Genomic DNA, 21931 nt, shown 5'->3' with positions numbered 1-21931 from the left:
GAGAGAGAGAGGAGAGAGAGAGAGAGGGAGGGGAAGGAGAGAGAGATGGAGGGGAAGGAGAGAGAGGAGACAGAGAAAGGGAGGGGAAGGAGAGAGAGAGGAGACAGAGAGAGAGGGAGGGAGGGGAAGGAGAGAGAGAGGAGAGAGAGATGGAGGGGAAGGAGAGAGAGAGGAGACAGAGAGAGGGAGGGGAAGGAGAGAGAGATGGAGGGGAAGGAGAGAGAGAGGAGAGAGAGAGATGGAGGGGAAGAAGAGAGAGAGGAGAGAGAGAGAGAGGGAGGGGAAGGAGAGAGAGATGGAGGGGAAGGAAAGAGAGAGGAGAGAGAGAGAGAGGGAGGGGAAGGAGAGAGAGATGGAGGGGAAGGAGAGAGAGAGGAGAGAGAGAGAGAGAGAGAGAGCGCCATTTGCTCAAACAAGCAGAGAGCATCTCCTGGGGGGCAGATACAGAAAACTGGTAAGGGGGGGGACTGGGAAGTGTGGACAAAGGAAGCATTTGAGAGACGGCCTTTGGATCTTTGGAATGTTTTACTAATCAGTGTTAAGACAGGGAGAGGTTGGGACAGTGGGACATCTTGGTAGCACGTTTACCTTCTGACACAAGTTTGATTCCTGGTACCCACATGGCCACACGGGCAACAGGGTGCACACCACTGCCCCAGAATGTCTTCTTTTATTATTCTTTATTTTCTTTCTATTATTCCTTCCTTCCTTTTTTTTTTTTTTTTTTAATGAAAAAGAAGGCTGGAGGTATAGGTCAGTGGTAGAACACTTGCGTCCCATGCATGAAGCCCTGGGTTCCAGCCCCACAATAAAACAAGCACTGGGAAGCAGAACGTAAGGTAACACTCTCTGGATGGGCCCCCTCTCCTCTCCGGGGTCTGGCGGGGGTACCTGCCCATCCGTGGATGCTGAGAAACACTCGGTGCCTGTCTTTGACTGCAACCAGATGGTGCCATACACCGGGTCTCGGTGGCTGAACTCAATGGTGGACAGCTCTGCCACCAGGCTGCCCTTCCGGGTATCCCAGCAGGCTGATGGGAGAAAACGAGGCTGTGAACTCAAGTCCCCAGAAATGCAAACCCACCAAACCTGCAGTAAAGCTTTCCCTTGACTAGGGAGAGCTGACATTCTTGAGTTGGAGGCTAGCCTAGTTTACCAAGTGAGTTCCAGGCCAGCCAGGGTTACACAGTGAGACCCTCTTGGCTGACTAGGAGATGAGACACAAGAGTTCCATGAGGTGCATAGGAGAACCAGGAGTAGCGAGCGGTGTGTCAGGGAACTGGGTGACCTAATAGAAAAGTCTCTAGAACATCAGAATCTGCCGAAGCAGAGTCAGAAATAGAAGCCTGGAGTGGTGGCACACACCTATAATCCCAGTACCTGGGAATACCCAGCGTGGGATACATGAGACTCTGTGTCAAAAAGAACGTAAAAGAGGAGGAGAAAGAGAAGCAGGGAAGACAAAAAAATATGCCAAGAGAGCCTTACCAAGTGAAGGGACTGGATTCATTCATTAGCTTCCACTGAAGGAAAGTCCAGGGGCTGAGAAAGGTCACAGGGTAAAGGTGCTTGCAGCCAAGCCTGACTACCTGAGTTCGATCCCCAGAACATGCGCCTTTAAACTTGAGAACTGATCCCTACTTCTTTTCCTCTGACTCACACACCAATGCCTATCCCTCACTCCACATCCTGCCTGTTGTATGTGACCCAGCCCATTGTGTCCCCCTAGGCATCATGGGGGATTCAGCTGTACCCCTTACAAAAGGATTATCCCAGCCAGACCTGGTGACTGTGTGCTCTAATAGAGGAAGGGAGAGCCGGGAGACCCTCCCCTGAGTATCCGGCTGCCCCTCCCAGGGGTAGCCTGTTGGGGGAAGGACCACCCAAACCCCGTAGCCCCTCTCCTACGCTCCTAAGCCCAATAAATGTCTCAGATTTTACCTCAGGTTATCACTGGGACCTTGGAAAAGGAATCAATATCTGTCTCTGTCTCTCTGTCTCTCACAATAAATGTAGCATAAATAAATACATAAATAAACAAACATCCTCCCGTGTTTACTTGGGACCTAGTTGGAGGAAGTGAGTTGCTGGGGGCCAGCCTTACTTCCTGCCTGAACCCTCTGCTTCTTGGTGGGCCTGACTTGAGAAGCCCCTTTTGCCAGTTCCGCCTGCCACCAGGGACCAACCCACTCCAGCTGCCATGCTCTCCCCACCGTGATGGTCTGTTCCCTTAAGTCTCTCCTCTCAGACATTGCGTGCATCCCAGAAATGGACACACAGTAGGCGACACTTCCCAACCGCGTGTGCAAACCCAGCATCACCCACGATCATCTCATACACTTTTTTCCAGACACCTCTCCCAAGACGGGACTCCACAACGGCCCCCATTCGTCTATGGCCAGCCCTGGTGCTTGACTTTATTCGAGCTATTGAAAAAACAAAACCAAACCTCTACATTTTATTTACTATGCATGTGTACATGTGCAGCTGCACGAATGCCGTGGCACACACATGAAAGTCAAAGGACTAGCGTTCTCTCTGTCCACCATGCGGGTCCCAGAGGTCAACTCAGTCACCAGGCTTGGTGACAGGCACCCTTACCCACTGAACTGTCTCCCTGGCCTGCGCTTTTGTTTGTTTGTTTTGGTTTTTGGTTTTTCGAGACAGGGTTCCTCGGAGTAGCCCTTGGCGGTCCTCAAACGCAGAAATCCGCCTGCCTCTGCCTCCCAAGTGCTGGGATTAAAGTTGTGCGCCACCACCACCCGGCGGCCTGCGTTATTTTTAAAACCTTATTTCCCACTAACGTTAGACTTGCCTCAGTGATTATGAGTGGAGGCCAGCCCAAACTATCATAACACTCCTAGGTGACTGCGGTGGTTAGCTTCCTAAACGGCCCGCCCATCCATCCGCCTGCTCAGTCCAGGCTTAGCCCAGAAGGACCCGTGTGGGTTAGCAGTGCCCCCGCTGCTGGGGAGGGGCGGGGTCCTCCTTACCTATCTGCCCATTGTAGCAGCCCCCTAGGAGCACGTGGGAATCCTTGGGGTTGTACTCCAGGGTGACCAGAGGGGACGACGGCTTCAGGACAGTCTCAGGCCGGTTGGGGTTTTCTAGAATGAAGAGGGCCAACCAGTTCAAGCTCATCAAGCAAAGGATGAGAAAACCATTAGAGCAGTCCTTCCCCTCCCCCTCGCTCTGGTCTCTTTTGCCTGCATCCTGGCGAGTGGCTTTATTGGGGTGGGGGGGGGCGCGGGCGGAGATCGGGATTTGGGTTCGTATTCACATATTGAATTCCAGTTCTAGTGCATTCCCCAGGTTTGGTGTGAAATGAAATTTCGATCCTAAGGTGTAGAGAGTGGGGAAGTCCTGAGTGGATGTGTACTTGTATGCTGTTGACAGAAGCGCAGCCGAGCGGAGGACCCTAGAGTCTCAGCGCCCCGGGGGATCGGCAAAGCCTACGCCCCTCCCCCATCCCCTGATGGAGTTTTGGGGTGAGGCTCAGAGGGAAATGGCGAAGCCTGCCTCTGTGGGCTGAGAGAGGGTGCTGACAGTGTGTGCAGAGAATGTGGACCAGATACTTGTGGTCTGAAGATGGCTCCCCTGCAGAGATCACTCCTACCAAGGTTTAGCTAAGCCCGCCTCCATGATCCAGGTGTAGATAATAACCCTGCCTGCTCTTTTATGTGATAATCCTCTATCCTTGTTCAGCTGTATCCAATGACCCCCACGTCTCCGTTCAACAACATGCTGAGCTTCCTGGATACTGAGATTTCTCCAGCAGACAGCCCAGACTGCCCCACCTCGGTTTTTCAGTGTGTGTCTGTGTCTTTTCTTAATTCCTTCACTGCCTCAGCCAGATCCAAGTCCATGTATGCACAAAGGTTTTACATAAAGTCTGCTCTTGGGGCCAGGGAGATGGCCCAACAGGCAAAAGCTCTCGCTGCCCAAGCCCGGTGCGACCTCAGTTCAGTCCTCAGCACCCAGATAAAGGTGGAAGAAGAGACTGACCCCACAAAGTTGTCATCTGACCTCCACACGTGCACCATGACACACACCACACATGCACCATGACACACATATCACACGTGAACCATGACACATCACATGTGCACCATGACACATCACACATGCACCATGACACATACCACACGTGCACCATGGCACACATGTGCACCATGACACACATATGTACCATGACACACATCACACGTGCACCATGGCACATCACACATGCACCATGACACACATGTGCACCATGACACACACCACACGTGCACCATGACACACATCACACGTGCGCCATGACACACATCACATGTGCACTATGACATACATGCACTCCCCACAAGCAATAATGTCTTTTTTTTTTAATGTCTCTCTCAACTTCTTCCACCAAGTGGAAGTGTCAGATCTGTGGACCATGGCTGAAACTGGAGCCATCCTGTGTGAAGGCAGCCTCCAGTCAGAGTTTGATGAGCTGTAGAAAGGAGCAGGCTGTCGGCTCTGCGTGGCAGTGTCTCTACGCTGAGTGTCGCTACCGTTATTCCCTGTAGAAAAGGGTCTCTCACTGTCTGCATGAATGAAAGGCCAGTGTCAGGAAGGTGGCATGGTTTCTCTCCTGCTTGGGCCCTCTCTTGGTCAAGTAGGAATCCTTCTCATGTGGGGATTCATGGATCTGGAATCTCAGGCACCCTGCTCTTAATGCCTCAGACATTGGAGTTGGGCTGGGGTGTGGTGTCATACCTGTCTCGCATTCACAAGAGTCTATCCCCAGTGTAGGAGGCACATGTAGAGTGGACGGGAAGTTGGCGGATCTAGTTCTGCTCTGTGGGGGCGCGCCTGCACACACCTTCCCTCTGCTCTGTGGGGGCGCGCCTGCACACAGCTTCCCTCTGCTCTGTGGGGGCGTGCCTGCACACAGCTTCCCTCTGCTCTGTGGAGGTGTGCCTGCACATACCTTCCCTCTGCTCTGTGGAGGTGTGCCTGCACACAGCTTCCCTCTGCTCTGTGGAGGTGCGCCTGCACACAGCTTCCCTCTGCTCTGTGGGGGCGCGCCTGCACACACCTTCCCTCTGCTCTGTGGGGGCGCGCCTGCACACACCTTCCCTCTTCCCACACAGGGAGGAAACAAGAGCTTTCCCGTACCCCTGGTGCTCCACTCCGCAGGTTGTCTGACCCCATGTTTCTACCCTCAGCTCCCCAAGTTTTGCTGGTCTCTGATCTGCCCCCCTACAGTCCTCTCTGGCGGGTGGAACCACCTGTTTCTCACCCAGGTCCCAGATGTAGGAGTCATGGCTCATGCTCATGGGCGCACGCTGGAACTTCAAGCAGGAATAAGCCACTGCCAGCTTCCTGTTACCGTCGGGGTGCCAGGAGAGGTGTGTGGCTGTCCGCTTGATCTCCTGGGGGTCCCTGGAGGGAAAAGCAGGGAAAGGAGGGAAGGGTCCCCTAATTTTGTGTTTATCGGGTTCCTTTTCAAAAAAAATTCAAGTGGGTCTATGCAACTGCGTTCACGTAGAAATTGATTTTACGGGGTTGAAGCTGGACAGCAGGTGGCTCCTGCCTGTGACCCGGCAGCACTTCAGGGGCCAGCTTAGGCTACAGAGCACAGAGAACCTGTCTCAAACGAACCAACAAAGCTCAAACCACACAGAAACCCCAAAGTTGGCAGGCTCCCTTAAGTAGGAAATCAATCTGAGACTGTACCTAGAATGTACAAGGAATCAGCCCGGGAGCAAATGCGGGAGACCTACAAGCTAGCTCTGTTTATTTTATTTTAAGGCAAGCTCTCACATACCCCAGGCTGGCCTTCTGATCCATCTGCCTCCAGTACTGAGATTGCAGGCATGCACCATCACACCCAGTATGTAAGGTACTGGGGCAGAACCCAGGGCTACATACATGTTAGGCACACATACACACTGCCAACTTAGGCTACAAGACAGTGTCTGTGTATCTGGCTGATGCTACCTCGTGTCACCCTGAAGAGCTTTAGTTTATCAGTCACCCACTCCCCCTTTTAAAGCAGGGTCTCATCGTGTAGCTCTGGCTGGTCTGAAACTCACTCTGTGAAAGCCTGCCTGCCTCTACTTCTCTAGAGCTAGGATCAACAGGCACGCGCTACCATGCTGGCCTGGTTCAAACACTGTTACCTGATGAAAGTCTTGCCTGGGAGCTTGCGTCCATGATGATCAGCACAAAAGAGGCGAGTATCCAGCCCCTTCGCTACTTGGTACTTGCCAAAAGGAGTTCAAAATTCCTGTCCAGCTAGGCATGGCAGCACACCCCTGTCACCCTGACCCCAGTCCTAACAAAAGAGGAGGGGATGGGCATGGGCGTGCAGTTCTCTTGCTAGAGTCTTGGCCTACATGCTTGAAGCCTTGAGTTTGACCCCCCCCCCCCAAGTAAAACGAAGACTGTGATCCCAGCACTTGGGAGGGAGAGACAGAAGGATCAGGGACCCAGGGCTAGTGTTAGCTCCACAGTGAGCCTGGGCCAGCCTGAACTACAGGAGAGCCTGCCTCAGAAAGGAAGAAAATTAGGGAGGGAGGCCGGGAGGGAGGGAGGAGGGGAGGGGAAGGGAGGGAAAGAGGATTCAGTGAGTGAAGGAAGCTGGACTAAAGGGGCCACAGAGTACATGGCATTGGGGGATCGTAGGAGGTGGTGGTGATAAAAAGACCAGTGGGTCTCAGGAGCCCGAGGGCAGCAGAATGAAAGGCAGCAAGAAGCCACTCTGCATTGTTGGTCCAAATCCACAGATTAGGAGGCTCACGAGTGCCCCCTAGTGGGGACCATGGCCCCTGCACAGCAGGGATATGGTCGATTGGTTTTCTTTCTTTCTCCCCTTCTCCCCCTCTCTCCCTCCCTCCCTCCCTCCCTCCCTTCCTTCCTTCCTCTCTCTTTCTTTCTTTCTTTCTTTCTTTCTTCCTCTCTCTTTCTTCTTTCCCTCCCTTATTTCCTTCCTCCCTCCCTCCATCTGTCCACCTGTCTGTCTGTCTTTCCTTTTTTAAAGGCAAGGCCTTAGAAGCCCAGACTCACCTCAGATTCCCTATGTATCTGAGTCTAAGAATGGTCTTGAACCCCTGATCCTCCTGCCTCAGCCTCTCTCAAGTGCTGGGATTACAGGTGTGTGCCACCATGTTTGGGTTTTTATTTTTTTATTTTTTATTTTCCTTTTTATGACAAAGTTTCACTAAGTAACCCAGACTGGCCTAGAACTTTCAATCTTCCTGTCTCAGCCTAAGGAGTGCTAGGACCATAAGTGTGTGAACTATCACACTGGCCTGATAGATACTTGTGTGGTTAGGGTGGGAGGGAGGGAAGGATCCAAGGACTCTTCACTCTCTCTACCCAGTTATGCTGAAGGCCTAAAGCTATGTGAAAAACTAAAGTCAATTTTTTAAAATAATTTTTCATGTATTTTTTTTAAATGTATGAGTAGTACTCTGTATGTATATACACCTGAATGCCAGAAGAGGGCATCAGACCCCTTTATAGATGGGTTCTGGGAATTGAATTCGGGACCTCTGGAAGAGCAGCCAGTGTTCTTAACCACTGAGCCATCTCTCCAGCCCCCTCCCCCAAGTCATTTAATTTTTAAGAGGTTGGTTTGTTTGCTTGCTTATGTATGTATATGAGTGTTTTGCCTGTATGTATGTATGTATGTATGTATGTATGTGTGTATGTATGTATGTACGCATGTATGCCTGGTGCCTATGTAGGCCAGAGAGGGCATCAGATTCCTGTAGAAAGGTTCCCAGCATCCTCACTGGGCAGGTCACCTGTCACTCCAGCTCTAGGGGACCTGGCACCTCTCTCTGGAGCTACCTGAAGACATTGATGGTCTTGGCTGAAGGGGCCTCTTCTGTCACCTCCACGGCCTCCTCGTCATCAAAATATTCCTCATAGATGTCGATGGCATTGTTCTGCTTGATGCAGTGCTCCATGATCTGAGGGGACACCAAGTCAGGAAACCTTATAAGTGATGAGAGCTGCCCAGCCCCGCCCATGAGCTGCCCCACCCCCACCCTGCCTGTGTCATTTCTGATGTTCAGCAAGGTCTGGCCCAAGCCCAACACTCTTCCCGTGAGAGGACCTAACACTCCATTTTAGAACAGGCTGCCATGTTATCCTTAAGCTTCAATTCCCAGGACAGCCCAGGCTTCTTGGAAAAACCACAGAAAAAGGGGCAGCCAATCAGCAATTGCCCCGACATCTGGCCAGGCGCTTACAACAGATTCAAAAAAGTCCCTATAAGGTAACCGTCTCTCCCTCATGGTACAAACCAATCAAAAGTGTACAAATATCTTGTATCATAAGCTCAACCAATCCTGAGGAAGGTGGCCCAACTGCAACTGGAGAAACCCTAACTGGCTTTAAAAGGGGCCTGCTTCCCTCATGGTCACCATTTTGCTTAGATGGTTGACCCCGCACGCTGGGTGTTCTTTCAGAATAAATGCTCTTTCTCTTTGCACACTATCGTGTCTGGAGTCTTCTTTCAGGGATTCTTGGGCCCTTCCACCTTCTTTAATCCTTTCAACAGGAAATTTCCTCCTTGTGGGGCAAATGGGAGTGCCCCTGCCTCTGACAGAGTCTCTTAATGGTGCCTGGTGAAGTCAGTGTGTCTGTCTGTCTTGGACTTGTGGAGTGAGTTACAGACTTTTTGGGAGAAGGAGGCAGGTGAGATTCAGTTTGCAGTTTCTGCAGTGTCTGGCAGAGGATTGAAATTCAGTTCAGTGCATGAATGAGCATTAGTGGCTGATTAGTAGGGCTCTTCTAGGGTACCCCTTGTTGTGTGTGCCTTGGGGTTAATTGGGGGAGGGGACATGCTCACCAGTGTGCATGCATGGAGGTTAGAGATCAACTTATGGGAGTGAGCTCTCTCCTACTATCATGAGAGTTCTAGGACTTCAAGCCGTCAGCCTTGAAAACCAGGGCCTTTACCAACACAGCCATCTTGCCAGCCCTCTTCCAAGCATTTTAGATTCCTCCTAAAACCTGTTTGCCTATAGGTCCTCATGGTCCGCAGTGAGGTTCTACCTCCCTGACTGAGAGCTACCAGAGCCGACACGGGGCTACACACAGCCTTCAGAGCACAGTCCAAGCTGGGGGTAGTGGTGTGGGATAGCTGGTGCTGGAGAGAGACTAACCGAGCCCAGCTGCATGACAGCGTTGATGTAGTTCTCGTCCTTTTCCACTTTCTTCCGGAAGCGGATGGTCTGCTCCAGCTCCTGGGGGTTCACATCCTTGGGCCAGCCCCCCTCGACATGGTTAACCCCGCAGTTCTCCATCTCAAACCGCTCGGTGTTGGCCTAAACAGAACCACAGGTGAGAAGACATTTGTCTACAGGCTAAGCATCCAGCCATTCCTGCAAGCCTGGGTCTTGGGACCCTAAGTTCTTCAAGGGGTACTGAAGAAGGATGCCCTGACCAAAGCCACAAAGTGAGGAAGCCCTATCTGGTCCCCAACAATACTATCTGGAAAGCCTTGAAGGGGACAGTGGTGGTCATGGAAAATCTAGCTCCATCTTTAACTTAAATGAGCTCAGGAGTGCACCCATCCCATCCTGGGAGATGGCATGTCAACCGTGCATAGCCCTCCATCCCGCAGCATTCCAGAGAATGGGAATCAACAGCAGTTCAGCCCATTCCTGCCACGGCCGTCAGGATCATTCGTGCCCATGAGATTGTGAAAAGTGTGTTTTGGCCAAATCAAGCGATACTGGTTGATCCTGGGCATGGTAAAACAGGTTAGCCCGTGTCACATGATTTTCAGTGTAGCTGACGAATCATGGGTTGATCCCTTACTTCGTGGGTACTCAGTGTCCCTAGAGCCCCAACCCATTTCAATGGGAACCACCTATGTAGCACTTCTTTTTTCTTAAGCCCTTCTGGATTGTTCTCTCAGAAGGCCCAAATGCCCAGAATGACTCCAGTAACATCCTAAAGGCCCCAGAACACTTAGGAGGAGCATTTTGGTTCTAGGTATGTCCAATTGTTTTGATATTGTAATATGACCCAACACTATCATCTATAAAGTTTATGTTTAGTAAGAATATGGTCAACACACACACACACACACACATACACACAGACACACAGACTGCTGAACACAGGAAATAGATGTAATCTTTAAATAACAGACTTGGGAGATGGAGGCAGGAGGATCAGAACCTCAAGGTCACTCTTCTCTTGGCAAGTTCAAGGCCAAGCTACAATACATGACCACTCGACCAAACACTTAAAAAAAAGAAAAATCATGCATACAAAAAATTTTCATAATGCTTGTGTTGGACCACATTCACAGACATCCGCAGCCATATCTGATGTTGACTAGGCCCAGGAATCCACCCGACCCTCCTGGGAGATAGCTATTAACACTGAGTATCCTCCATCCTTCAACATCACAGACACTGCACATCAATAGCAATTCAGAAAGCCGACTTTGCCTTGTGCACTCTGTGGGACACACAGGGGTCGGACACATCTGCTCCGGCCCAAGAAGAGTTGGTATTGTCTACTCCTAGTCCTGGTGCCAGGTGAGTCTTGGGGTGACTCTGCCCACACACCTCCAGCACCTGCTCTCGCCCGCTCTACCTAGTTTCCTGGTAAGCCAGCCTCCCCAGTGACCACCCTGCATCTTCAGGGCAGGAACCTACCTCATGTTCCGACATACTGGCAGAGCACTGGATGCCTGTGTCCACTGGGTTCCTCTCCACATACAGTGCGGCCAGCTCAGGGTTGGGTGAGATGTCAATGTTCAGCTCGGCCTGGCGGTCTGAGAAGTTGCATTGCTTCCCAAACTCGCTGCGCTTCTTCAGGTATACGTAGACGATCTCCATGGCGGCGGTGATGGAGGCGGGGGCAGCAGTGACAGTGACGGAGGCTGCGGCAGGATGGAGCAGAGCGTGAGACTCGTGAGGGTCACACCCAGAGACTGCTGATCTCCTCAGGTCCCACCAGGGGCAGCACCAGGTTAGGGGCTCTCTCCAGAAGCTCTGTGTGTGTGTGTGTGTGTGTGTGTGTGTGTGTGTGTGTGTGTGTGTGTTTTAAACCATCTGAAGGGGGTGGGGGGTAGGGTAGGGGGCTGGAGAAATTCCTCAGCGGTTAAGAACACTGGCTGCTGTTCCTTGGGATTCCCAGCCCCCATAGGGCAGACCACAAACACCTATGACTTCAGTTCCAGGACATCTGACGTCACTTTCTTCTGGCCTCCTCTGTGGAGCATAGACATGCATACAGGATGCAAGCAACTCCCCCACCACCACCACCACCATGCACGCACATACAAATAAGCTCTTTAAAAAATAATCCCATTTGGCTGGACACATGTCTGTGATCCCAGCAGGAGGCAGGAGAATCCAGAGTTTAAAATCCTCCTAGGCTGCACTGTGAGTTTAAAGCCATCCTGGACTACATGGGACCCTGTCTCAAAACACAAAACATAAAAGCAAAATAAATAAGCAACACACACACTTAAAAAACCAACCCCCTTCACCAGGTGTGATGGTTCACATTTGAACGCCCAGCCCCTTGGAAGACAGAAGCAGGATTGCCATGAGTTCAAGGCTATCCTATGCTTTGAAAGCAGCTTGTGATATATAGTGAGATCTTGTCTAAAATGGCCTGGAGAGATGGCTCAGTGGCTCAGGGCACTTTCTGTTCTTGCAGAGGACCGGAGAGTTCTCCAGCTGCTTGTAACTCTAGCTCCAGGGGACTCGGTGCCACCTTCTGCCCTCTGCGAGATTGTGTAGTATGCCTCCCCCAGCTCTCTCTCTCTCTCTCTTTCTCTCTCTCTCTCTCTCTCTCTCTCTCTCTCTCTCTTTCTCTCTTGCACATGCAGCTAAATAAATATGATTTTGAGACAGGTTCTCACTATCTGGCCTGGAACTAACCATGTAGATCAGGCTGCTTTCAAACTTGGAGATCCACCTGCCTCTCTGCATGAGCCACCATGGCCAGAAAAAGATGAGTCTTTGAAGAAACAAAAGAACAAAAATCTCTTCAAACAAGAATCACTCAACTCATCTAAGTGCCAAGTGTATGCTAAGTGTAAATTATACTGTTTGGTTCTTGCTCTTACCCTCTCAGGCGGGCAATGAAATCACCATTTTACTTGAAGAGCATTCCTATCTTTAGGTGACTTGCCGGGCATCACACAGCAGACCAGCTGGGCTGCCTGGCTTCAAAACCCTTACCCACAAAATTACACACTTGCTACTGAATCAATACACTTAGTGGAGGCAGGAAGAAATCTCGATGACTGTTGAGCTAAAGCCACCAGCACACTCAAGATTTAAACCACATGGGACACAGATGAGAGAGACCTGGATCTCTTAAAAGCCACCAAACTGCTCACACAACTGTTCCAAAGGCTCATCCATCCATGCCAGGGAGCCAGGCTACCAGGCTTGAACCCACCTCTGGAAGCCACACAGTGAGTCTCTGCCTCCAGGGTCACTCGACGAGGCAAAGCCACGTGGCTTCTTCAACATATGGAACTGGAAACTTGCTGGTCTGTGCTACTTAGCCACGGGAATTAAGAATTGTGGCCAGCGAGATGGCTCAGCAGGTAAAGGTGCTTGTGGCTCAGTCCTTGTGACCTGAGTTCAATCCCCAGAGCCCATTGGTTTGGAAGGAAGAGGAATGTCTCCAACAAGTTGTCCTCTAACTTCCATGTATGCACAGTCTTGCACATCTTCTCTCTCTCTCTTTCTCTCTCTTTCTCTCTCTCTTTCTCTCTCTCTCTCTCTTTCTCTCTCTCTCCCTCTCCCTCTCTCCCTCTCTCTAAGTTAAAAAAATAATAATTGTAAGAAAGCATGGCAAAACCCTGGGACCTGGCCCCGCCTTCACTGGCAGTGTGCCCATGGCCCCGCCATGTACTCTTTCCAGAGCTGACCTGTGGCTGCAAAGATTCTGTAAAGGGGCTGATGTGCACACGCTGTGTGACTCCTTATCAAAGTCCTAAGAAGACCAACTGCCTTCCACCTAACACAAAGGGGCCTTGATCCTTCTGACCCCACACATTAGGAGCCTGAGTACAGGGGGCTGACCATCTGGCCATCTGGCCATCTCGAGCATTATACCATGGACTGTGGACTTTAGCCTGAGCTACAGCAGACCCTGTCTGGTGCCAAGAGATGGCTGGGAGGTGAACAGCATGCGGTGCCTGCTCTTGAAGAGACAAGTTTGGTTCCCAGCACCCACGTGGCAGCTCTCAACTGCCTGTCATTCCAGTTCCAGCAGATCTGATGTCGTTGCCTGGCCTCTGAGGGTAGCAGACATGCAGGCGAGACATTCATACACAGAAGGTAAATGTTTTAAGAATATTAAAAACTGTTTTTAATTAAAAGATCCCATTTCAAAGACAGACAGACACACATACAGAGAGGAAAGAGAGGAAAGACAGACAACAGAACCCGAGGATGTACTGGACACGATGGTGTCTATAACCTCAGCATTGAAGAAGCAGAGGCAAGAGGATCACTGCAAGTTCTAGGCCAGCCTCATCCACAGAATGAGTGTCAGACTAGTCAGAGCTACCTAAACTCAAAAAAAGTTTTTAAAATCAATCAATCAATAATCAACCAGTCAGTCAGTAGATAGATCCAGGCACGAGTAATGAAGGCAGAGTTTCCTGATGCAAAGAGACACATGATCAACGGGACCAAACTGAAAGCTCAGGAGTAAACCTTCATGCTTATGGTCAGCTGATCTCTGACAAACCACCAAGGGATGCAACAGGAAGGGACTGGTCTCTTCAGAAGATGGTGCTGGGATGACTGGGCATCCTAAGCAAAAGATTGTTAAGAGCCCTGCCCCGTATCACATGTTAAAAAAAAAAAAATGAGCTTAAAGTGGACAGCAGCTCCAAATGTAAGAAAGGCTTCATGGCTGTAAGGACTCAGAGCTGTGGCTCTGCCTGCTGAGTCCTAAAGCTGAAGGGCTGAGAGCTGGGTGTGTCCATCAAAAAGCTGGCAGCCGGGGTGGAAGGGAACATCTAGAACAGGGGAGATGGAGAAGAGGGGAAGGTGAGGTTAATTCCCCGGGATCTTGGCACCCATACATTGCTCCTTGAAGGCAGCATGACCTGCTAGGCATGGCTACCGATGCCTGGAGTCCCAGTCCTTGGGAGGAAGAGGCAAAAGGACTGGGAGTTAAGGCTAGCCTCAGCTACATAGTTCGAGGCTAGATTGAGCTACCGAAGGCCCTGTCTCAAAAAACAAACAACAAAAAACAATAAAAGCATGCTTCCAACCATCCCCCAAGCCAACCCAAATCATTCTCTCAGAGAACGTGGAAGGTTTGGAAAGTCTCCCTTATGGTTGGGAGAGATGGCTCCGAGGGCAGAGGGGCTGGCAAAGCAGCAGTCTGCATACGGGTGCCCTGGTGTCTTCATTCTGAATGGACAGAATTGAGGCCTTGGGGGAGAGAAGGCAAAGTCAATTAAGTTCTCTCTGTCTTCCACCACAGACCTGGCAGCTGGATGCAGGCAATTAGGGGCTGTCTCTGGACATCTCCAATTGCTGTGGTACAGCTGGCTCCCAAGGACACAGGGACACTTAAGAGGATGAGAAAATTCTAGGGGGGCGGGGAACACCAGCCTCTTCAGCCCCGATCCATTCTAACAGCTCTGCTTTCTTACTTGGTGTTTCCCAAGGCCAAGACCTCATGGAGAACGGAGGCATTGTCTTGTGTCTGGAGGCAGACAGAGGGGACATTTAAAGACTAGCCTGGTGACAGGAAGACAGCACATTCAAAGACCCAGAGCAGGCTCTTTTCTCACAAGCTAACAGGGTGTAAAGATAAATGGCTAGGTCAGCCAAGAGTGCCACAACCATCTTTCCCCTCTTTTGGAAGACAAGTGCCCCAGGGTGAGGCTTCCCCGAGGAGGGTCTGAGCAGGGTGCCTTCAAGGGGACAGGTCCTACGTAGAAGGGCATCAGGAGTATTGTTGCCTAGGAGTTTCAGGGGGACATTGCCCCTGTGGGAACCTAGAGTCCCAGAAGCATGCAGAATCATAATCTCTCTCTCTCTCTCTTTCTCTCCATCTCCCTCTCTCCCCACCCCCAGCTAAATATGAACTCTTAGAACTTTACACATATCATCCAGTGCTCTACCACTGAGCTACACCCAGCCCCACAGAGTGTCAAATCCAAGGCCACAAAGAACCGCCATACCCTGGTCCAAACATGTGATCATTTCCTGCATCTTAGCCCAGTAGAAAAACAAGACTTGCCTCATTCGAGAATAATGAGCAAAGTCGTTCCTAGAGAGAATGTTCCTTGTGGTTTAACAGAAAGCATGGTACAAGGCTGGGAGGAAAGGCCAGGAAATATCAGGAAACAGGGGTGTCAGTGTGGGAAGGGAGCCAGGAGGAGGGTCACCCTTTGTCCCTTGGGGCAGCCCATCTGTGTGCCTGGAATTGAGACGCTGTGCTTGAGGGAGGAATACAGAGAAAGGGCTTCTGTTGTCTTTCCCATGTCTTTGTGAACCTTCTGGACAAGGTTAGGAAAATGGTCCCCCCGACCCTAATGTAGGTGCCCTGGAGGGAGGGGCAAAAGAAAAGGTGCATTTACATACAGTACCTGTGCCCAGCCCACAAGACTCTTGTAATCTCCCATTTTACGTCCTCCATTTTGTTTTTCTTAATTTCACTTTATTTTTAATCCTCTGTGTGTGTGTGTGTGTGTGTGTGTGTGTGTGTAAGGGCACACAAGTGCAGGTGGGGTGGAAGCCAGAAGTGTCAGATCCCCTGGAGCTGGAGTTTCAGGGGTTGTGAGTCACCTGATGTGGGTGCTGGAAATCAAACTCCCCGTTCTTTGCAAGAGCGCACTCACTCTTAGCTGCTGAGGCACCCCTCCAGCCCCCTCTCTTTGTCTTTGAGACAGGCTGTCACTCTGAGGCCACTGGTCTAGAGCGCTGAGTAGCCTAGGTTGGTCTCTGACTCCTGTATTAACTTCCGGGAGCGCAGAGTTTATCGGCCTATCCCTTTTCCTCTTCCTACTTTTAACTGAAAGCTCTCTTCCTAACAGCCCATCTTTCTCGGGCTTGAACTTTTGCTTCATTCACCTGAAAGCCAGAAAGAGGTCCTGCCCACTCCGGGTCACAGCCGGGGTCACGGCCTGGTGGAGAAGTGCAGAAGGCAAGGTGCTTGGGGGCTGAGGAGGTCCTGGAACTTGAAGAATATTCCGGGCGAGGATTAATGCAGCGGGGAGAGCGCCGGTCCTGATTCCAGCATCTGACAGTTCTCCTAGATTTCTTGCACTGTTGGTGATTATGACCCTCGAGGGCTTTTTCCCTCTTTTTGCCAGGTCTTCTTTCGGGCTTGGACGTCCTCTAGGACGCTCGCCCCTTATCCTGGCTCACCTTCTCCTGCCACACTGCCCAGGAGAAGCGCCCAAGACCGATCCCGGCTCCAGCGCAGCTCAAACGGCTAGGAGCTGCGGAGTTTACCGGTTGCCTAGCAACCCTGGCCGGGCCGAGACGCCGGCTGTTCCGAAGGCGATCCGGAGCACGTGACACTGGTCGCTCTAGTCGGAAGCACCCCCTTCTCTGGAGGAGGTCTGCGGAAGAGGAAAGTTAACCAAAGCTTTGCCAAAATGTTTACCTAAGTCTATAGTCTACATCCGGCAAAGTCCACCCTACTTCCCCGAAAACGCAATCAAAGTGAGCAGAGCGTGGGAAGCCCCGTGCCTGGGTCTGAGAAAGCCTATCTCAGTTCAGTTCGGATCTTGTCTGATTTGTCACGGTTTGTTACAATGTCCGGGTCTCTTCTGCTGCTTTATCCCCTCCACCACCACCCTTCTGAATTCATCTCCAGAATGGAAATTCCTTGAGGGTCAGGCTGAATGTATGCATGGCTTAGCTATGTAGTTGGCACGTTGTAAATATGGTTTCATTGCGTGAGTGAATGAGCTGATGGACTCATGAATGACACAAAGAGAGATGTGTTTCTCATGAGCTTGAGGCAAGGAAGTGAGAAAATGTGGGAGGGGTTGATGGATGGCTGCGTAAAAGGCACTTGTTGCATAAGCCTGACAACCTGAGTTCACATCCTAGAACCCACATAAAAGTGGAAAAAAAAGAATGGATTCCACAAAGTTGCCCTCTGAGCTCCTACACGTGCCATACAGCACACCCACTATAATGATGATGGTGATGATGATGATGATGATAATAAATCAATAATTTAAAAATAATTAAAGCGGTGAGGTATAGCCCTATATCTAGGACTGGTGAGATGGCTCAGTGGGGAAAAGGGCTTGCCACCACTTTTATGACCTGGGGTTGAGCCCCAGTCACACAAGGTGAAGGAGAGAACTGAGTTCTCCAGGCTGTCCTCTGACCTCCATGCTTGTGCTATGTATGACACACACCCACACATACACACAATATTTCTTTTAAAAAAAGATTTATTTATTATGTACAGTGTTCTGTCTGCACCCCAGAAGAGGGCGCCAAGATCTCATCACAGATGGTTGTGAGCCACCATGTGGCTGCTGGAAATTGAACTCAGGACCTCTGGAAGCAAAGTCAGTGCGTACAACCTCTGAGGCATCTCTCCAGCCCACAATATGATTTTTAAAAGAGAAAGAAAACTACAGAATCACATATTCTCTCCCAGAGGTGTCCCTTAAGAGCATTTGGGACCCGAGGTTGATTATTTATCATGTGATTCTAGCAAGTCACCTTCTCTGCCATCCCCTGTGAGGTTTGAATGAGATCACCCCCAGGGCTCATATATTTGTATGCTTAGTTCCCAACTGGACAAGCTTTCTGGGAAAGATTAGAAGAAAAGGCCTTGAAGGAGATATGTCACTGGGAGTGGGCTTGGAGGCTTTAAAAGCTCACACCAGGCCCAGTGTCTCTCTCTTCTTGCTGCCTGTGGATCAGGATGTAGCTCTCAGCTACTTTTCCAGCATCGTGTCTGCCCATGTACCACCATGTTTCCCTCCATGATGATAATGGACGAACCCTGTGGAACTATAAGCAAACCCCCAATTAAAAGCTTTCTTGTCTACGAGTTTCCTTGGTTGTGGTGTCTCTTCACATTAATCAAAAAGTGTCTTAAGTCAGTCCTTCAGCATTGGGATTGAACAGAGCCTTGCATCTGATAGGCTGGAGTTCGACCACTGAACTACATCCCAGCCCGACTTCCCATTTCTTAGACTTAACTGTCTCCATCTTCACAGTAGAACAGTGGCCGTTCTTCAGGATAATGGGGCAGAATATGCAATAAGACACAGAAGATAATCCAGCCCATTGTGAGCCCCCACCAGTACTGTGCTTGTTGCTACAGGCTCCGGAGAATGAGGTGAACCCCAGGCCAGGCGTGGGCACTGGAAATTCGGATAGAGTCAGGCAAAGAATGAGTCACCAAGATGTGGGATTTGGAGCTGGAACTGGGCCCTAGGAAATGGTTTTGAGATGCAGGGGAAGGAGTGGGGAGTGACTCCCAGTGTGGGGGTGGGGCACGACGTGGACCAGAGTAACTCGATAATCGGTTCCAGGATGGAGCAATGTGGCTGGCTGGGGTTGCAAGCTGGGGGACTCTCCGATAACAAATGGGTAGAGAAAGCGAGGTGCATGTGTGAGCACGCACTGCGTGTGCAAATAAAAAAGGAGAAGGGGGAAGTCGGAAAGGAAATTGCAGTCATTTTTATTTACAACAATGATTTTTATCCCTGGCTTCCTATCTCACCCCACCCTCCCTTCACTCAGACCACCATTGGCTCTTTTACTCAGTCGCTGGCTTTTAGCTTTTACACTCTTGGCAGGTTCAACTCAGCCGCCCTGGGAGGCCAGCATGAAGTCATATAATTAGGAGCATTCATAAGGCCCTAGTTTGTTTTTTTCCCCCAGCTTCTCAGATTTCAACAGAAATTCTTTGCTTAGATCAGCCCCCCCCACCCCCACCCCGGACTCCAGGCAGGTCCCTAGTCCATTACATCATTGGCTTCCTTTCCACCCCCAGACCCTTTTTCTTTTCTTTCTTTTTTGTTTTTTCCTTTTTTCTTGTTTTGGTTTTTTGAGACAGGGTTTCTCTGTGTAGCCCTGGCTGTCCTGGAACTCACTCTGTAGACCAGGCTGGCCTCGAACTCAGAAATCTGCCTGCCTCTGCCTCCCAAGTGCTGGGATTACCCTTTTCCTTTTTTTAAAGACAGGGTATCATGTAGCTCAGGCTAGCTTTGAACTTATGATTTTTTGAACTAGTGATTTTTTATTAATGCTGATCAATAGTACAGGGTGAGGGCTTTTCTTGTGGTGTTTGGGGACACTCGTAAAATAGACTTCGATCATATCTGTTCCCCATTGCCTTCTGCTTTCATGTTTTTGTTGTTGGTTGTTTGGTTTTTATTTTTCTAACTTTAAAATCAAGTGAAGACTGATACCTCAGTCTCTGATGGTGAAGCGAGAGAATCAGACGTTTCAAGGTCAGCCTTGACTTCCAAACTACATTAGAGGCCACCGTGGGCTACGTGAGGCCATCGTGGGCTACATGAGACCATCATGGGCTACGTGAGGCCATCGCAAAACCAGCAAACCAAACGAGACCAGGCTGGCCACCTTTTGATCCCAGCACTCTTGAGGTAGAGGCAGACAGATCTCTGATTTCCAGGCTAGCCTGGTCTGTATGGAGAATTCCAGGTTAGTTTCAATAGTGAAACATTGTCTCAAAGCAAAGCCCAAACCAAAAACAGTCTCTGTCTCCTCCCCCATCTCTCTCTTTCTCTCGTCTCCCTGTCTCTGTCTTTCTTACACACACACACATACACACAACAGACTAAACAGGAAGTACAAGAGCGTGGGAGTCTTGTCCACAAATGCTAACCGTTTCCAAGCAATAGGCACTGTCACATGATAACTTGTCAACTCCATCCCAGGACCATGACCAAGACTGTCCTGATACCTCTGCTACGCTAGAACTCGGAGAAAGTAAAGGGCCAGCACATATTTAGACTTTGTGTGTGAGGCGGCACAAATCCAAGCTCTCATGGGGGCTGGAAAAGACAGTTCTTATCTGAGAGTATTGGTCAGTGACTATGGCAGGCCTCGAGTCACTCACTGTATGGGTGACTAAGAGGTAGCGCGGAGTGGGGAGTGTGGCTCAGTGGTACAGTAGCCACCTAGCATAAGCAAGGCTCTGGTTCAGTCTGAAGCAAATGGAGGCTGCAGGACCCGGATGAAGCAGAGGGGCATCAGGCTGCTCAGAGTCACCTTGCCTAGTTTTTTTTGTTTTTTGTTTTTTTGTTTTTGTTTTTGTCTCTTGTGTAGGGTGTACTGGTTGCATGTCCATCTGTACACCCTGGGCACACAGTGCCCTGGGAAGCCAGAAGAGAACATCGGATCTCAGATCTCTTGGAACTAGAGTTACAGAGCCTTCTCAACTCCCTTATGGGAGCTGGGGAATCAACTCCAGGGTCCTCTGGAAGATCAGCCAACGCTCTTCACCGCAGGGCCATCTCTCCAGTCTCGACCTTTCTGCTTCTTATAGACCTTTTGCAACTTAGGTTTCATCTAGTTTGCAGAGACTGCAAGAAGCCCCACAGCCCACATCACCTTGGTGCTGAGCTGCAGCAGTTTTCTCTGGAAATCAGCTAATTACAGGAGTTCCCAACACTGTTCTTACTCATCTCCCCAAGCCTGCGGGTTCCCTAAGGGCAGGCAGAGCCCAGGAAAAGCCACAAGAGCATGTGCCCACTTGTGAGCCAGTGAGGTCATCTGCATAAGTGCCCCCCCTCGAGCTCACCCATGGGTATATACAGCAGCTTACCCAGCAGCTCCACGACTTTCCAGAAGCTCAGCTGCAGGGGGCTGTGAACAGTCACTTGGCTTGTGGAGAGGCACCAGAGCTGGTGTGGCTAAGTCAGCAGAGGCTAGAGGCTGAGGTGGGGAGTGAAGAACTGCCCCAGAGACACTGTGCTCAGGCAACCCTGCCCTGAGCAGCAGCCTATAAGGCCAGATACTCAGGAATACAGCATGAACCTATGAATGGCTGGTGGAGGAGTGTGCCTGGGCACCTCTCCCCTGACCGTTGTGCCTCCCCATGCCCACCCAGAGGCACGCAGCTCAGGACCTGGGGCTCTGTGTGAAACATCGGGTGCTGTCCTCACACCAGCCAGGCCCTGACCCTTGCTGCACCTGTTTATCTACAAAACAAATGGTCTTATAGATTTATTCTGAGGCTTAATACAAAATTAATATCCATACCAAGCAGGATTGCTGGCTCCTGGTGAACACTTAATAAAGGCTACTTATTAGCAGCCTGATGAGCAATGAGTGACTTTCAGAAGGGACTTTGGGGACAACCCAGAATAGGAATGGAGCCTAGCTCGGGTTCCATGAGGGGAGCTGCGGGCAGAGGTGAGGAGTGGCTCCATGGATCAGAGCTTTGGCCCCGGAAACATGAGGAGCTGAGTTCAAATGCCCGGCACCCACATAAAACCTGGGTATGATAGGCACATGCCTGTAACTTCAGGGCTTCAGTGGAGGAGACAGGATTATTTCTGGGGGTTGCTGTCTGCAGCCTAGTGAGAAACCCCATCTCAGGGGAATAAGGTGGAGGGATTGGTGAAGCTGAAGAAGAGCCAATGCCCTTTGTCCTCTGGCCTATGTGCTTATAATGCACATACACTCACACACACACTCATGAACGCACGCACGCACACCATCACCACCAATAAACAAAAAACAAAATAGGTAAAATCCGCAGGTACCTGTGACCAGAGACTTTCACTCAGAACTTCCTTTTTAAAAAAAGACTTATACCAAAAAAAAAAAAGTTTAAAGAAAAAAAAATATTTATTTTATGTAAATGAGTTCATTGTCATTATGCTATCTTCAGACACACCAGAAGAGGGCATCGGATCCTATTACAGATGGTTGTGAGTCACCATGAGGTTGCTGGGAATTGAATTTGGGACCTCTGAAAA

The 21931-nt window shown here is 50.3% G+C and overlaps 1 protein-coding gene across 1 annotated transcript in view; it reads right to left on the bottom strand.

The window, feature by feature from the left end:
• The window catches only part of Dnai2 (dynein axonemal intermediate chain 2), a 29738-nt gene extending 13276 nt beyond the window's left edge, over nt 1-16462 (bottom strand). The window contains exons 1-7 of the mRNA XM_031352576.1: nt 16068-16462; nt 10656-10882; nt 9147-9308; nt 7825-7946; nt 5267-5409; nt 2994-3107; nt 892-1031 (exon numbers count right to left, since the gene is read on the bottom strand). Coding sequence (XP_031208436.1) covers nt 892-1031; nt 2994-3107; nt 5267-5409; nt 7825-7946; nt 9147-9308; nt 10656-10838 — 864 coding nt within the window. The 5' untranslated portion in view covers nt 10839-10882; nt 16068-16462. The remainder of the gene's footprint in view (nt 1-891; nt 1032-2993; nt 3108-5266; nt 5410-7824; nt 7947-9146; nt 9309-10655; nt 10883-16067) is intronic.
• Nucleotides 16463-21931: the final 5469 nt, after the last annotated feature.

The sequence above is a fragment of the Mastomys coucha genome, unplaced genomic scaffold (genome assembly GCF_008632895.1).
Source record: "Mastomys coucha isolate ucsf_1 unplaced genomic scaffold, UCSF_Mcou_1 pScaffold5, whole genome shotgun sequence".
NCBI classification, from domain to species: Eukaryota; Metazoa; Chordata; class Mammalia; order Rodentia; family Muridae; genus Mastomys; species Mastomys coucha.
The sequence above is the reverse complement of the archived record's forward strand: the minus strand, read 5'-3'. Positions and strand labels throughout refer to the sequence as shown.